The sequence below is a fragment of the Orcinus orca genome, chromosome 8 (assembly GCF_937001465.1).
Source record: "Orcinus orca chromosome 8, mOrcOrc1.1, whole genome shotgun sequence".
Lineage (NCBI taxonomy): Eukaryota > Metazoa > Chordata > Mammalia > Artiodactyla > Delphinidae > Orcinus > Orcinus orca.
Window position 1 is genome coordinate 91,291,060 of NC_064566.1, and position 17,872 is coordinate 91,308,931.

At 40.3% G+C, this 17,872-nt stretch overlaps 1 protein-coding gene across 1 annotated transcript; it reads left to right on the forward strand.

Moving 5' to 3' along the window:
* Nucleotides 1-2,094: 2,094 nt before the first annotated feature.
* NNMT (nicotinamide N-methyltransferase) lies at nt 2,095-17,630 on the forward strand. The gene is made up of 3 exons (XM_004273380.4): nt 2,095-2,382; nt 3,376-3,583; nt 17,165-17,630. The coding sequence occupies exons 1-3, from the start codon at nt 2,229-2,231 to the stop codon at nt 17,595-17,597; spliced, it is 795 nt and encodes a 264-aa protein (XP_004273428.1). The 5' UTR covers nt 2,095-2,228; the 3' UTR covers nt 17,598-17,630.
* Nucleotides 17,631-17,872: the final 242 nt, after the last annotated feature.

Consider the following 17,872-nt stretch of genomic DNA (forward strand, 5'->3'; position numbering starts at 1 on the left):
ACATGTAAAAAAATTTATTAAATGTATATTCTTTTCTCCTGTTAACCTGTCTTATGTCCATTTAATTCTTAGGTCCAGAAAGAGACCCTAAGGGGATAGAGGAGAATTTTTTCCTCCCTTATTATCCCCATTTTACACACCAAACTGAGGCTTAAGAATCTCAAATGTTAGTTTTTCTAACTGCCATTTTCATACAAACTGTTGGTAGCAAATCAGGATGGTAATTTCTGTCTTTTGGCTGAGTTCTGGATGCTTCCTGCTGTATTCCATCCCCAGGGCAGTCAGGAGAAGCAAGAAGTACCAGTGGTGCAGCAGCCCCTCAGAACCACTCCCAAAGACACCTTGTTTTGATTCTACATCCTTCAAGTCTGTGATTTGCCTTTTGAAGATCCAGCAGTTGCAATAACCTGAGCCAATTTGTCTGTCCCATATCAGTTGCTGCAATGGGAGGTGAAAAGATCCTTTACTCCCCCACCACCACCATGCAGACATAGTCAGCCAGCTGTGAGGAGATGAATCAGAAGGTTCTCTAAGCTCAGGGGCCAGGGCCACCATATGGAATGGCCAGAATGGAGCCATGTGTATAGTGGATGCTCAAAAGAAGAAGCTAGTTTGCACAGAAGGGAGTGGGGGAGAGAGAGAGAAGAAGAAGAAGGAGAAGGAGAAGGAGAAGGAGAAGGAGAAGGAGAAGAAGAAGAAGAAGAAGAAGAAGAAGAAGAAGAAGAAGAAGAAGAAGAAGAAGAAGAAGAAGAAGAAGGAGAAGGAGAAGGAGAAGGAGAAGGAGAAGGAGAAGGAGAAGGAGAAGAAGGAGAAGAAGGAGAAGGAGGAGAAGAAGAAGAAGGAGGAGGAGGAGGAGGAAGAAGAAGAAGAAGAAGGAGGAGGAGGAGGAGGAGGAAAGAAGAGAAGGAGGAAGAAGAAGATGATGAAGAAAATGAAGGGGAAGAAAGAGAGAGAGATTAGCTGCCTAATGATTTTTTTGGTCCATGAGACCCAGTTAGATACCCTGCAATTTATTTCCATTATAGTCTCCTATTAATAATTCCCTGAGCTTCTTTGTGTGAGTCTCTTTGCCTTGTAACCAAATGGGCCCTTACTAAGTCATCACCCATGGAATACCATGCATTTGCTGCAATTGCATTTGGTACAATATGACAACAGTCAACTAATCGCTCTGTGTTTTGAACACCTATTAGGTAGACCCCCCAGTGATGTGCAGTAGGGGTTATAAAGAGAACCGAGCCATGGTCCTTGATCTAAAGGAGGTGGTTTTTTAGTGCATCATACATGTAAAATTTAGTTTGGGAAGTAAAATTGACACAGACAAAACCAGAAACAAATACATGACACCACAAAATCAAGTGCTTGGCTAGTTGAACTAATTCTAAGGGCAGTATGAGTTCAGAATTGGGAATTTAAGGAATTCTTTATGGAAGTACAGGGCTTAAAGTTCACTTTGAAAGAACTGTCAGGATATGGATTGACAAGAAAGAGTGGGAGGCTGGGGAGGAGGTGCTTTCCAGTTGCTGAGAAATGGCACTGGGGAGGATGGTGAAGCTGCAGACTACAGAGAGGGGATGAAGGGGTGTGTAGAGTACAAGGAGAGAGTTAATTGATCTAGTTTTTAAAAATTGCTATTTTACTCTCTTTCGAGACTTCATCTGAGATTCCTTCTTTAGCCAACATACCTTAGCCCTGAGCACATTTCCTCTCCTCATCTTTCCCTTTTTCCTTTTTCTTTTCTTTTCTTTCTTAAGTTGTTTAAATTTAAACCCTTATTTGTGACTCTCTTTCCTGGGAGAATCACTGCAAGAAGAATAATGGTTCCATGGGAAGGTGACGCATCTGTCTGAACCTAGAGGTTCTTCTATGAGTTAAATAACTTCCCTGGTGAGCCCAGGTGAGTCTTCTTGTCTCTCGTCCGTTGCAGCTGGACTTCACCCCTTGGCTGAGCATTGCATACAGCTCATAGCCCTCCCCCTTCCCCTTCCCCCTTCTTTTAGGCTCCCTTCCCCAGGAATTTCATCACTTCCTAGAACTGCCAAAACATTTCTGGTATATTTCTCTCAGTTAGTGTTTAACTAAACATCTACCTTTAAGGAATGGGCTGAACTGATGGAAGAAATATTGATAGCCAGAAACTCAAGAAGACCATTTCTGCAGGGTGCCTCCCTGGCTTCTGGAGGGGCGAGAAGGAGGGCAGTGGACTGTTGGCACAGGAGCGAGACACAATGGAATCTGGCTTCACCTCCAAGGACACTTATCTGAGCCATTTTAACCCTCAGGCTTATCTAGAAAAATATTATAGCTTTGGGTCCAGACACTCTGCAGAAAAACAGATTCTTAGACATCTTCTGAAAAATCTTTTCAAGATATTTTGCCTAGGTAAGTTTGTCTGTTGTCTGTGTGTCTCCCCTCCAAATGTGAGTCAACTAGAGAGAGTCTCAGGGCATAACTCTTGTGTCTAATCATTGTTATTTGACAGCCCTTTTGGCACCACCCATTCATTTAACTCGGATAAGAACTAACATTGGGGTGGATACTTTACAGTTTACAAAGTGCTTTTATATCCATTATCTCCTTTGGCCCTGCAAGAGGATAATCTAACAACTGGAGTTCTGTCCTTGATTCTACATTGATTTGCTAGGTCACTAGCCAGACATTTCACTTAAGAAATGGAGATTCTAGGGACTTCCCTAATGGTCCAGTGGTTTAAGACTTTGCCTTCCAATGCAGGGGGTGCGGGTTTGATCCCTGATTGGGGAGCTAAGATCCCACATGTCTCATGGCCAAAAAACCAAAACATAAAACAAAAGCAATATTGTAACTAATTCAATAAAAACTTTAGAAATGGTCCACATCAAAAAAAAAAAAATTAAAAAAAAAAAAAGAAATGGAGATTCTAGTAATTATTCTATTCCTAACTCAAAGGAATGTTGTGAATGTGCATGAGATAAAGACCTCCCATGAAGGGAGGATGCTTTTTGAAGAACTGGATGTTTTTTGGAGAAAGACATTATAAAAACTCAATTTTTAAAAAATTTTAACTTTCTCTCAAAGCATTCCTTAATAGTTTTTACATTATCTGTGTGGCAGTCTTTCTGGATCAGGGGTCTGTACACCAGGTGCAGATCTTTTTTTTCCTCCTCCTAGAGCTAAAAATATACCAGCAACATGCTCTACCCTTGAATGGGGAATGGAAAGTAAAAAATGTTTTAAAAAGAGACATTGAGGGAAGAGGGGTGACTAGAGAGATGGTCTGTCTTTGGGGCTCTCCTTGGGGCTCCCCAGCATAGTCCTGGCAAACAGAGTGCAAATCAGCTCTATCTGCCACCATATTATGCCTGACCCCCTTCCTCATTCCCTCCTCTAAACCAGATGGTGTGAAGGGAGACCTCCTGATCGACATTGGCTCTGGCCCCACCATCTATCAGCTCCTCTCTGCCTGTGAATCTTTCAAGGAGATCATCGCCACTGATTATACTGATCAGAACCTGCGGGAGCTGGAGAAGTGGCTGAAGAAGGAGCCAGGGGCCTTTGACTGGTCCGCAGTGGTGACCTATGTGTGTGAGCTTGAAGGGAACAGGTAGAGAAACTCGGGTCTTCTTCCTGGCTTTCTTAGGGTACCTGTGCGCCAGTTCATTTTTCAGAACCAAAAATTATCCTTAGAGTCCAAGTTGAAAAGCAAAGGAAACAGAGAGAGAGGGACCAAAGAGAAATCCAAATGGAGAAAGAGAGAGCTAGAGAGAGAGAACGAGAGTGAAGCACATGCGTGTTGTGCGCACGCGCAGGCACGTGCATATGTGTGTGTGTGTGTATGTGCACCAGAACTGCAGAAGACATAGCTGAAAAAACTGAAGAGTTGGTTACTGAGCCAAGATGAGTGGTCACAAAACCTTTCCAGGCCTGTGTATGGATGCAGTGTGCAGGCCAGATACTGTAGGACCTTGTTTTAGGAAAACTTCAAGTAAGAGGCCAAACCAGCTCCTCGCTAGAAGGTTTCAGGTCAGGGCTTGCCGCCCTAGTGACACTCTGTTGCTAGCCATCCAAATGCATAGATCTCTGCTGTGAAAGTGGCTAATGCTGACACCACCAGATATAACAAAAATCTGACTAGGTTTTTAAACTGAGATTAGCAGCATAAAGGAATTATTGGAAAAGAATTTGTTACTCACCATCCATAAAATTAGGGCTTTATATATTGACAACTAATGATCAAAATCTTATAGTACCCTATCTGTAAGTAAATTTAAGCAAAAGTTTGTTTAAATTACTGATTTCTCCCCATGCAAGAAATTGGCAATAGACTACCAGCCAGAGGTGAAGAGTCGAGCACTTCACTTTGTTATTCCCTTGTCCCATTGTACAGCCCAGCCGACCATCAGTGCCTGGAGCACCATGGCGTTGCTGCTATGAATATTGACAAGACCCCAGAGACTCCTTTGTCAATGGCACAAAAAGACCACTTTTGCGTTCTAGTGTTTAGCAGAGGAGGTCCCTTGTCTCCTAGAGCTCACATCAGGGAAGGCAGGCACATGCCAAATCATTTAGGGCCTTCAAGGCCAAGTTAATGCTTGTGGACTTCAAGTGTAACAAGAAGACATCAGAGGTATAACTAGGAGAGTGATGTGACCCAACTTACATTTACAGAGATCTCTCTGGCTATTGTGTAGAGAATCGATTGGAGGTTTAGAGAACAAGAGATGCAGAGGGAGAGATGATGGTGGCTTGGACTAGGTGATGGAGAGAGACAGAAGGTTTTAAGATGAATTTTTGAGAGAGAATGAATAAGAGCTGGTAGTGACTGGTTAGTGGGAATGAGGAAAGGGAAGTATCAAGGATGACTCCCATGTTCCTGAACTCGAACAACAGGGGGATTGAGGTACCATTCCTGAATCCCAAGTATGAATATAAAATCATGTGTTCTCAACCTGTCGCTCAGGAGTATGCCTACCTCCATGTTCTTCTGGAGTGATTGATGGTCAATTCATTTTTCTATACTTGCACTTATATTTGATTCCCATCTACTTACCAACTTTTGTTTATTCCTGAGTCAAGTTCTCTTCTGAAAATTTCTCTAAAGTCTGCTTCTATTTCTTTAACCCTCCCATTTTCTTTTAAAGGTCTGCTGGCTTCGGCTTATTAGGCGTATTCTAAACTGTATATTCATTTTCTTACATACTGTTGCTACATTGTCTTATTGGTAGTAAATGTGGATTGTCAAATCTAAGTTATCAAGATGACTCATTGGTGGTACAATTCCTTATAGCACAGAAGTATGAATAAACTAGAAGTTTTACCTTGTGTTCCCAATTAAACTTTTTGGTATCATGCTGAGTCACTAAACTTCCACTGGGTTTTTTGGTCTTTTATTCCCTTTACCAGGGATAGTAAGTATTGAAATCAGAGAGTTTGAGTCCTCCAACTTTGTTCTTTGCAAGATATTTTGGCAAATTTAGTGCCATTACTTTTAGAATAAACTTGTAAATTTCTTCAAAAAAAGTTTACTGAGGGCTTCCCTGGTGGCGCAGTGGTTGAGAGTCCGCCTGCCGATGCAGGGGACACAGGTTTGTGCCCCGTCTGGGAAGATCCCATATGCCGCAAAGCGGCTGGGCCCGTGAGCCATGGCCGCTGAGTCTGCGCGTCTGGAGGCTGTGCTCCGCAACGGGAGAGGCCACAACAGTGAGAGGCCCGCATACCGCAAAAAAAAAAAAAGTTTACTGAGATTTTTATTGTAATTTCTTTGAATTTACAAATCAATTTAGGAGAATGGATATATTGCATCTCCAGTCCATGAACATGGTTTATTTCTACAGTTAGTTAGGACTTCAGTTTCTCTCAGTTCTCATATTTTGCATATATTTTGTTAAAATGTCCCTGTGTTTCATGTTTTTTAATGCTACTGTTGATTGTATCTTTTAAATTTCAATTTCATTTTATTAGTTTCATCTGCTAGTATATAGTTGTACAATTGATTTTTTATATATTAGATCTTGCTGACTTCATTAATTTCATATTTTATTTTATTTTTTATATTGAAATATAGTTGATTTACAATACTTGTGTTGGTTTCAGGTGTACAGCAAAGTGATTCATTTAACATATATATGTATATATCTATATTCTTTTTTCTATTCTTTTCCATTATAGTTTATTACAAAATATTGTGCTAATTAATTTTAATCATTTTTGGTAGATTCCATAGTATTTTCTATGTACATTCTTATATGAGATACAAATAAAAATATTTTTACTTCTTCTATTTCAACTTTATGCCTTTATTTTTTATGCCCTATTACATTGACTAGGACCACCAAAACAATGTTGAACAAAAATGATAAGAACAGACATTTTGTGTTTTTTTCCATATCTAAGGAAAAAATGTTCAATGATTCATCATTAAGAATGACATTATTTATAGGTTTTTCATAGAAATTCTTTATCAGACTAAGTTCCCTTGTATTTCTAGTTTCTTGGGGGGTTTTAATCAAATGTTAAAATTTGTCAAAAAATTTTTTTGCATTTACTGAGATGGTCATGTGATGTTTCTCCATATTCTGAGAACATGAATTATGTTGGATGATTTTTGGTATTTAAACCAAACTGGCATAAAACCCTTGGTCATGAAGTAGTAATCTTTTTATGTATTACTGGATGTGATTTGCCAATATTTTTTTAAGGATTTTTGCATCTATATTTCATAATATTGAGCTATAAATCTATTTTCTTGTTATATGCTTGGCAGATTTTGATATCCGCATGATGCTAACTCATATAATAATTTGGAAGTGCTTCTTCCTCCCCTAATTTTTGAAGGAGTTTGTATTATTTCTTCCTTAAATGATTGATAGAATTCACCAATGAAGCTATCTGAACATGAAGGTTTCTTCCTGTGTGAGGAAGTTTTTTATTAAGAAGAGTATTCCTTTAATGACTATTTGGATTGTCTATTTCTTCTTTTGTCTGTTTTGATAAGTACTATTTTTCAAGGAATTTGTCCTTTACATCTCGGTTGTCAACTTTATTGTCATAAAGTTTTTTTTACAATATCCCTTTATTACTCTTTTAATGTCTGTAGGATCTTTGGTGATTGTCCCTCTTTCATTCTAAAATTGGCAATTTGTCTTTTTTTTAATCTTGATTGATCTTGTTAGAGATGATACATTTTATTAATCTTTTCAAAGAACCAGCTCTTGGCTTTGTTGATTTTCTCAGTTGTCCATTGTGTATTCCATTGATTTCTACTCCTATTTTTCTATTTTCTGTCTTTCACTTACTTTAGTTTTAATATTCTCTTCTTTTTGTAGCTTCTTGAGATAGAAGCTTAGGTCATTTATTCTCACACTTTCCTTCAGCACTCTTTTAGCTGCATCCCATGATTTTTGATGTGTCATATTTTTGTTATTATCCAATTCAGCATATATTCTAATTTTCTTTGTGATTTCTTCTTTGACCATAAATTATTTGTAATTGTGTTGCTTAATTTCCAAAATTGTTGGGATTTTTTTCTAGATATTGTTACTGGTTTGCAATTAAATTGCATTGTAGTCAGAGTTTTATTTTGTGACCCAGCATATGATCTATTTGGTGAACCTTCTATGTGCTCTACATTGAAAAGAATGTATATTGTCCAGTTGTTGGTGTCGTTTCTATAAATATTAATTCAGTCAGGTAGATTGATAATATTGTTCAAATTCTCTACATGATTTTTTGTTTACTTATTCTATCAATTACTGGGAGAGAAGGATGTTAAAAATCTCAAATTATGATTGTGGATTCATCTCTTGCTCCTCATAATTCTGTCAACATTTGCTTCATGCATTTTGAAGCTTGGTTATCAGCAGCATACACTTTTAGGGTTGTTATGTCTTCTTGATGAATTGACTATTTTATCATTATATCTCCCTTTACCTCCAGTAATACACTTTGTTTTGAAGTCAACTTTGAAATTAATATGGCCACACCAGCCTTCTTATTCCTGTTGATGGCATAAGGTGGTAGGGGCCTCTAAGATGGTCCCCACTAATCTTCACTTCATGTATTCATGATCTTGCTTAATTCTCTCCCCATGAATATCCATTGGATTTAATGACTGGATTCTAACAAATATGGTGCTGTAGAGTGATGGGACATCAATTCTGAGATTAGGATACAAAGAGACTACAGCTTCCCTATTGGGTGCTCTCTCTTACACTCACTCACTTGTCCTAAGGAGTGAGTTTGGAAGCAAATTTACCCCCAGGTGGGCCTTCAGATGACACTGGACAACTCTGAGAGTGGCCAACACTGCAGTCTCATGAGGGACCTTGCACCAGAGACACTCAGCTAATCTGTACCCAAGTATCTGACCTGCAGAAACTGTGAGATGAATGTTTGTCATTTTAAATTGTTAAGTTTGGGCGTAATTTATTATGTAACAATAGATAAATAATATACATGGTATAGCTTTTTCTACCCTTTTGTTTTCAACCTGTCCGTGTTTTTATATTTAAAATGACTTGTTTTCAAATAACATGTAGTAGGTCTTGCTTTGCAATCCAACCTGACAATTTCTACCTTTTAACTGGATTGTTTACTCAATTTACATTTAATGTAATTAGTGATATTGTATGGCTGAGTCTAAATCTACCATCTTGGTATATATTTTCTATTTATCCCATCTGTTTGGTGTTCATTTGTACCTTTGTCCTGCTTCTTGTTGGTGAATGAAATATTTTTTGTTTTTCCATTTATATAGTATAATTCTACACATTTTTAGTATGCCTTTATCTCCTCTATTGACTTTTATCTCCTCTGTTGACCTCTTTTGTGTTTTGTGTGTGTGTATGTGCATGCATGCGCATGATTTTTCTAGAAATTACATAATATATTTGCAACATCTCATGAACAATGTAAGATATTACAACAGTGTAATTCCTATAACCCACTCTCCTGCCCCTTATACACTTGTTGTCATATATTTATTCTGTATAAACTATAACACTATAATACACTGTTATAATTTTTGCTTTAAGCAGTCAGTAGTGCTTTTATTTGCTTTATTGTTTTATTTTTAATTTTGGTTAAGAAAACACACATCATAAAATTTATCACCTTAATTCTTTAAGTGTACAGTTTTGTAGTTTTAAGTATATTCACATCAGTCAGTAGTATTTTCAATAAATATATATAAAGTCTTCTGTGTTTATCCACAAATCTGTCCTGTCTAATATTCTTCACTCCTTTCTACAGATCTAGGCTTCTATCTGACATCATTTCCCTTCACCTGGAGAACTTCTTTTAGTGTTTTTGTATAATGTATTTCTGCTGGAGACAAATTCTCTCAGCTTATCAATATCAGGTAAGAATCAATAATTCTTTTCTTCCTCGTAATATGAGGAATTTAACAATTTTTGACACCCAAAGTCCTTCTGGCATCTTCCTTCTCAAAGTTTATTGTTAAACTTTGAGATTTTAAATCCAAATATTGTAATTTAAAGTATTTTTATATTTTCTTTGAACATCATATGCTCTCAGTTTGTAATCATATTTGCAATTATGTGGATGTATTTTATGCTCATTTTATAGGATTTTTTTAGTTGTTGAGTTTTTAATTCCGATTCATGTCATAGTCAACCGAGTAAGTCTTTGGACCTTTTTCAAGAAGAACACAAAAGTGACATATTTCCTACACCCATGAATATTGGGAAGGTATTTTTGGTGCCCTTACTCATGAGCAACATTGTAAAATTGTTTAATATTGCTTAAACATTGCTCCACGTTTTTCTACCGCATTAAGTAAGAAATCAAGAGAGGCTATTTTCACATGCCATTTTAACCTGTAAACCCCTTACTTAGAATTTTATGCTGGCTAGAGCCTTCAAACATCAGATATGTTCTTCAAGATAACAGTAATTTCAAACTTTTTAAATGGACTATGTGATTTCACAGAATGAAATTGACATTAACTAGAAGAAAACTGTAGTGATGAGGATTTAGACAATATTCAAAATTATTAAATAAGGAATTTCCCAGGACTTATAGAATATCAGGGAAAGTTTATCAAAATGTTCTTAGTCGTTGTCAGACAGCACATCTTTCCAAGGACCAAATCATGCGTCAAGAGGCTTTTAGAACTTTGCTCTCAATTTCCCTAGCTATCACAAGCCTTTCCATCTTATTCAGAAATGAACCCTTAACATCTAGCAGGATACTGAAAGCATTACTTATCTCAAGCGAGAATCGTCAGCTCGTAACAATTGTTCCTGAGACACTGTCCCTTCCCAATCACTCTGTCAGACTAAGGAACTGTATTTTTGGTGGTAAAATTCTGCATTCTCACCCTTATCCTTCTGCTAGATCCTGTGGCTTCAACTGTTTTGAGAATGATAGTGATCCCATTCAACTAATGTCTTTCTTGCATCTTCAAGTTCCTCTATCAACCCATAACCTATTTCCCCTGAGATTATTTCTTCTTTATCTTAAGCTATTTCTTATGCTGACTGCTTCCAGAGACAATTTGAGCTGTCTACTCTTCCTCCTGTTCCTCTGGAGTGTGACTCAGACATTTACATACCACTCATTTTTACAATTATCCGAAAAGTTGTAAGACACTGGTACCAAATTCTTGTCTCACACTATACATATTCATCAAGTCAGCAAGTCAAATACTAAGATATAACTAACTACTCAAGAACGAAGCAAGGAAAATGAGCGTCACCTTAAGAAGTCCTAGAAACAGCATTAATTTACCTCTGGCACCTGGAACCTGGAACACGTTGCCTTGTGGTCCACAGACGAGCAGCTTCCATATCATCTGGGAACTTATTAGGAATGCAGACTCTCAGGCCTACCTACAGAATCAGAATCTGCATTTTAACAAGATCTGCAGGGGACTGTATGCGTTTCACAGTTTGAGAAGCACTGGTGTTTGGAAGGGAGCTCCCCAACAGGTATGTCAGGACACGCTGGTGGGGATGTGTTAGAGGTGTGCTCCGCAGGTTCTCCTCAGCCCTCAGCCCTTGGGGCAGCCGGCAGGGGTCTGGGGAAGTTGGAGCCCCTCCTGGTTGCCTCTACAGACAGCAGCTCCTCCACTTACCTCCGTGTACCTGACAGGAGAAAGCTTGAGCACCTGTAGAGGTGGCGGTTCTCTGAAATAAATACTTTCCATACAAAGATTTTCATATCTATTGAAAAAGATGTTGTCTAGGGCCCCCAATAGACATACCTGTGCCAAATTTGTTCTGTGAACTAGTGAAATGCCTCTATCCCAAAGCATCCCTGTATTCCCAAGTCTTGTAAAAGATTGATATTCTTTCTCAAACTCGCCATCTTGGTGGTCATGATGATTGTCTCAGGGATGACTGGGAAAAGCTTTTGCCTTTTACAAGGATGCCTTTCTCTTGAGCACGGGCTCTCACTGCATTATCTCTTGGAGGAAATTAACAGGACGAAAAACCTTCAACTGTCCATTTCTTCAAACGGTAAACATTTCTATTCCTGTGTGTCAAAGCATCTCAAACTTAATGTGCCCAAAATAGAGCTATGATCTTCCCCAAATCTGCTTTATTTCTGGTATTCTTATCTCCTTGAATGGCATCATCATATAATTAATTGGAGAAGCCAGAAACCTGGAAGTCAGTCCTGTCATCTCCCTGTCAGTCATGTTTCATGACCAGCAGCAAGTTCTGTCCACTTCACTTCCTGAGTTCCTCTTAAACCAGTATATTTCTTCCAGTATTTTCCATGCAAGCTGTTTTCTTGGTCCAAGCTACCAACCTCTCCTTCCTAAATGGCCTCCCACCTCCATTCTTGTCCCAAATTGATTGCCTCAAAGTATAAACCTGATCATATCACTCCTTTCCTTAGCACCCCCTTAGTATCTCCCCATGGCTTTTAGGATAAAAAGCAAAATTCTTAACATGGTCCACGAAGCCCTGTCTAGTTTGGCACCTGTCTTGTGGTCCCCAGACTAGCAGCTTCCATGTCAACGGGTGGGAGCTTACCTTTTTGCCTCCCGTTCTGCCATGCCCTGTTTTGTTTTCTGAGGTTCAGCCACACTGGCATTCTCCTCTCCATGTTTCTTCCCACCAAAGGGCCTTTGCTCTTGCTATTTCCTCTTACTGGAGTATCCTCCTCCCTCCCTACTCTCTTTGGTCCAGTTCACTCCTACTTATTTATCCTCTGTTTCTCTGCTCACCTGACTCCTTTCTGGAGGAGCTATCCCTGATGATTCTACACTGAGTCAAGCTCCTAGTATTCTTCTCTTAGTGCCATGTGCCCCTCCTGCCTGGCATTCATCACAGCTTTAATGTTTCAGTTTTGTGGGTGATCATTGGATTATGTCTTCCTCCCACACCAGACTGTAATCTCCATGAGGATAGGATTTGTTTCTCATTGACCCATCTTAGGTCTCTACTGCCCGGTGCTCTTCCTGGCGCACAATAGAAGGTCAAAAAATATTTATAAAAGAAGGGACTGCATGCATTTTGCTTTCCAGATGTTGCCTCCTAGCGTCACTCAGCTGTGGCCTGTATCGAAGGTTCACCAGTGATGAGTCCTTTTGCTCTTACAATTCTCACATTGACATCCAAGCTTATTCAGCTTTTCATTTCCTTTACACGTCTTGATGGTTTTCCCTCAGGAGGGCCTGCTGGAACCTCTGGGGATGGGGCTTGGGGAGGTAAGTGGAATGGAAAAAACATGTCCAGGGGATTCTGATTCACCACCCGCCTTGCAGCGTCAGGGCAGGAAGATCCTGCTTTAAATCTCAGGATAACTACCTAGGGTCCAGACAGACAATCTTACGAAGTGTTCTTCCCAGGAGTCCCATGCTATCCTTTCCTTCCCCTCTCCCTCCCCAGTTCCTTCAGGCTTTTATAGACAGCATATTTACAGAGGATGCGGCTCCTTTTTTTTGGCATATTGATTCCTTTGAAAGGCTAGATCTTTAGAGCTAGAGAAATGGCCACACGGTGGTTAGCTTTCTGTAAAACTGCATAACATTTTTCTGGTGTGTATTTATTCCCTACCCCTTGAGCTAAACATGAAGCTGAGTGGTAATTGCCTGTGTCTCCAGGTGAGTCCATTTCGTTGCAGGTGTATCACAGGCCCTGAGGAGCCCTGAGGTGTAATCTTTACATGGCTGCCTCAGCAGCTGAGTTCACCAGTGTTTGTAGTGCGTCCAAAGACAAGCAGGTATCCACGACAGTGGGTGTTTCTAACAAATTTCCCTCTCAAATTGGCACCTTCTCTGCCAGCTTTCCAGATTTCACAGTGTGTCTCACAGTTTGGGAACAATTTCCATCATCATCTAACTGGCAAGTACTAGTTCTGTGGCAACTTGTGTTTTTAAAATAGCTTCATACACAGTAGGGCCCAGAGGTCCAACCGGCCTCTGACGTAATCACTTAAATACAGATTACCATCATGTTCCCAAGAGACAGCATCATCTCTGGACACGTTCAAAAGAACACTACATTGTCACTTGTTTAGCTTTTTGTATACACTTAAGTTATCCATAGGTGAGGATAGGTTATTTGAATTTTTTCTATTCTAGATTAATTTACCTCTTCAAAGCCATGTTTCACACAGACTTTCATAATGTTGAATTATTATTTTTTATTCTTAAAATGATCTGTCAAATTATGCATGCTCTGTCAGGTGGGGTGGAAGCTTTGTAAGTGATTTCCCTATTTTTAGAACGACTAACCCTCCTGGTTTGTCCAGGACTGAGACCGGTTCCCAGGACATGGGATTTTCAGTGCAAAACCCAGAAAAGTGCAGACCACTAGGACAAATTTGTCACCCTACTACCATTTCTACCCAAAGAAGGGGAACAGGTAGACCCAGTCAAAGGAAATTATCATTTCCTGTATCTCCCAGTTTATTGGTCAGTAGGAATTCCCTGAAAGTAATATCTTGCAAAGCTTTTCTCTCTCTCTCTCTCTCTCTCTCTCTTTATATTTTTTTTGCAGTACACGGGCCTCTCACTGCTGTGGCCTCTGCTGTTGCGAAGCACAGGCTCCGGACACGCAGGCCCAGTGGCCATGGCTCATGGGCCCAGCCGCTCTGCGGCATGTGGGATCTTCCTGGACTGGGGCAAGAACCCGCGTCCCCTGCATCGGCAGGCGGACTCTCAACCACTGTGCCACCAGGGAAGCCCTCTTTTTTTAATATTTTGGTTGGCATTTTTTAAAAAAATTATTTATTTATTTATTGGCTGCACTGGGTCTTCATTGCTGCGAGCAGGTTTTCTCTAATTGTGGTGAGCAGGGGCTACTCTTTGTTGCAGTGCGCGGGCTTCTCATTGCAGTGGCTTCACTTGTTGCGGAGCACCGGCTCTAGGTGCGCAGGCTTCAGTAGTTGTGGCTCACGGACTCTAGAGCACAGGCTCAGTAGTTGTGGTGCACAGGCTCAGTAGTTGTGGCACGTGAACTCTAGAGCACAGGCTCAGTAGTTGTGGTGCACGGGCTTAGTTTCTTCGCAGCATGTGGGCTCTTCCCAGACCAGGGATCAAACCCGTGTCCCCTGCATTGGCAGGCGGATTCTTAACCACTGCGCCAGTGGGCAAGTCCTCTCTCTCTCTCTTTTAATAGAACAGCTTTATTGAGATAAAATTCACATAACATACGATTCACCCATGTGAAGGGTGCCATTCAGTAGTTCTTAGTATGTTCACAGAATTGTGTGATCCTCAGCACAATTTTAGAACATCTCATAACTCCCCAAAGAAACCCTATACCCACAAGCAATCATTCTCCTTTCCCCAATCCTCTCAGCCCCTAGCAACTACTCGTCTGCTTTCAGTCTCTACAGATTTGTCTTTTCTAGATATTTCATATAAATGGAATCATACAATATGTGGTCTTTTGTGTCGGCTTCTGTCACTGAGCATCATGTTTTCAAGGTTCTTCCATGTTGTAGCCTGTGTCAGTTGTTCGTTCCTTTTTATTACTGAATAATATTCCATTGTATGGATAGACCACATTTTATTTATCTATTCATAATTTGTTGGACATTTGGGTTGTTTCCATCTTTTGGCTATTATGAATAATGCTGCTATAAATGCTCATAGACAAGATTTTGTGTGGACACATGTTTTCATTTCTCTTGGGTATAATCCTATGATTAGAATTCCTGGGTCATAGAGTCTGCCATACAGAGTGAAATACGTCAGAAAGAGAAAAACAAATACCGTGTGCTAACACATATGTATGGAATCTAAGTAAAAAAATAGTTATGAAGAACCTAGGAGTAAGACAGGAATAAAGACACAGACATAGAGAATGGACTTGAGGACACGGGGAGGGGGAAGGGTAAGCTGGGACGAAGTGAGAGAGTGACATGGACATATATACACTACCAAATGTAAAATAGATAGCTAGTGGGAAGCAGCCGCATAGCACAGGGAGATCAGCTCGGTGTTTTGTGACCACCTAGAGGGATGGGATAGGGAGGGTGGGAGGGAGACGCAAGAGGGAGGAGATTTGGGGATATATGTGTATGTATAGCTGATTCACTTTGTTATAAAGCAGAAAGTAACACACCATTGTAAAGCAATTATACTCCAATAAAGATGTTAAAAAAAAAAACCAACAGAATTCCTGGGTCATGTTAAATCTCTATGTTAAACCTTTTTTTTTTTTTTTTTTTGGAACTTCCAGACTGTTTTCCAAAGTAGCTGGACCATTGTACCATCTCACCAACAGTGTATGTAGGTTCCAGTTTCTCCATGTCCTTGCCAACACTTAGTTATTATCTGTCTTTTTTATTATAATCATCCTAGTTGGTGCAAAGTGGTATCTCATGGTTTGATTTTCATTTCTCTGATGTCAGCGATATTGAGCATCTTTTCTTATGCTTATTAAGCTTCTTAAATGGAAAATTATAACACAATTAAAGGATGTTTGTAAATAACTGATTATACACACTAGGCTTTAGATTTTAACTAAGTATTTAAATAGGATGCCCACAGCTAATTGCTATTATCTCAAATCATTCTACCTGGAGGTAAATCTCCAAGTTTTCTTTAAACCATCAACTTTTCCTCAAGACCAGAAATGGTCCCAGTATAAATCTCTCTCATTTGCTCTGATGTTGGGCCATCCTCCGTTCTCTCTATCAAGCATCGTTGCCTGAGTGGCTGTCTTCTCTGGAGCCAGCGCCTGTGTGTTTCTTGCACATAAGCCTGGATTTGCAACCCTGGTGCTTTGTTGATTAACTTCCTCAAAGTGTTGGATACTCAATCATCACTCATACTATTTGGACTCAGTGGCCTTCTGGGCACTTTATACACTCAGCGATTCCTCTCTTTGTCTTACCTCTCTGATTTTCTGCTACTTCTTTTCCTTTGTCTGTTCCCTTTCTCCAGTTTCTCTTGCTTACTCTACTTGTTTATTTAATTTTGTTCATTGGTTAGTTTGTTCCTTTATTCCTCCACTAATAAATTCCAAAAGGATCTGAGGCACTGGATTCCATCTCCTGCCCTTGCCTTTTCTCCTGTCATTAACGAATTTTCTCTCAAGAAACCCCATTGATTTGGCAGAAAAGGATAGGATTCCTAGCAAGGCTACCAAGAAAACGATCTCCATCAGGAAACATACTCCCTATCTGCACTATCTTTTGGAGCCTGAGAATGGAAACAAGGAGTTTTCATCTTTCTAGAAAGGCCCTGGCCACAGCTGTGTGACATGATCAACAGTTTCTACGAATGTCTGTGGATGACCTCCTATTGGTCAGCAGCTACTACAAAGATACCATTTCTGCATTTAAACCATTATTGCTTGATAGATGTGGCCAAACAGTCACTACCTTACAGTTTGGTGGAGGGAACAAGGGTAATAATAATAATAATAACAACAATAATAAATGATGTAGGCACTATTCTAAGCAGTAGAAGAAGAATTTCATGGGGGCAGTCCACTGTAGAAGCAGGCAACTAGGTATTTTTATTATCATTTCCATATTATTATTTACTTTGTAAAAAGATTTAACCCAGCACAAGGTAATATGGTCACCTTCAGATACCAAAATGGTCCCTCATTTCTTCTTTATCTGTTTTTACAACAGGGATGGCCCTAAGGTTATACCCTTTGGGACAACACTGCCATTTTCATTCCTGACCTAAGAGATCTGGGGTTCCCATGAGTGGGGTAGCCAGTGATCTTTGTCGGTTTGTGTGTTTCAGAGTCAAGGGGCCAGAGAAGGAGGAGAAGTTGAGGCGGGCGATCAAGCAGGTCCTGAAGTGTGACGTGACTCAGAGCTGGCCTCTGGGGGCTGTCCCTCTGCCCCCGGCCGACTGCCTGCTCAGCACGCTGTGCCTGGACGCCGCCTGCCCGGACCTCCCTGCCTACCGCGCGGCCCTCAGGAACCTCGGCAGCCTGCTGAAGCCGGGGGGCTTCCTGGTGCTCGTCGATGCTCTGAAGAGCAGCTACTACATGATCGGCGAGCAGAGGTTCTCCAGCCTCTGCCTGGGCCGGGAGGCAGTGGAGGCTGCCGTGAGGGAGGCCGGCTACACCATTGAACAGTTTGAAGTGATTTCCCAAAGTTATTCTTCCAACATGGCCAGCAATGAAGGGCTTTTCTTCCTGGTGGGGCGGAAGCTGAGCACATCTGTATGATACCTTGGGATCACCATTAAAGCAATTCCTCTGGCTTACCCAGTTGATTTCAATCCTTGGTTCTAACTGCCATGGTCATTGTTCTGAGTAGAGGCTAATGGCTGGGGCCCAATGGTTCATCTAGGGCAGGGTTGGAGTGGTCAGTCTGCCTAGGAACCATTGGTTGACCACCTACTCTGTGCTCCCCATGTGTGCTGGTGTTATGAGGACTCCAACATGACCAATGGGCATGTCTAGTCTTCACTGCCTATGATTACAAAAGAATACCTCATTTT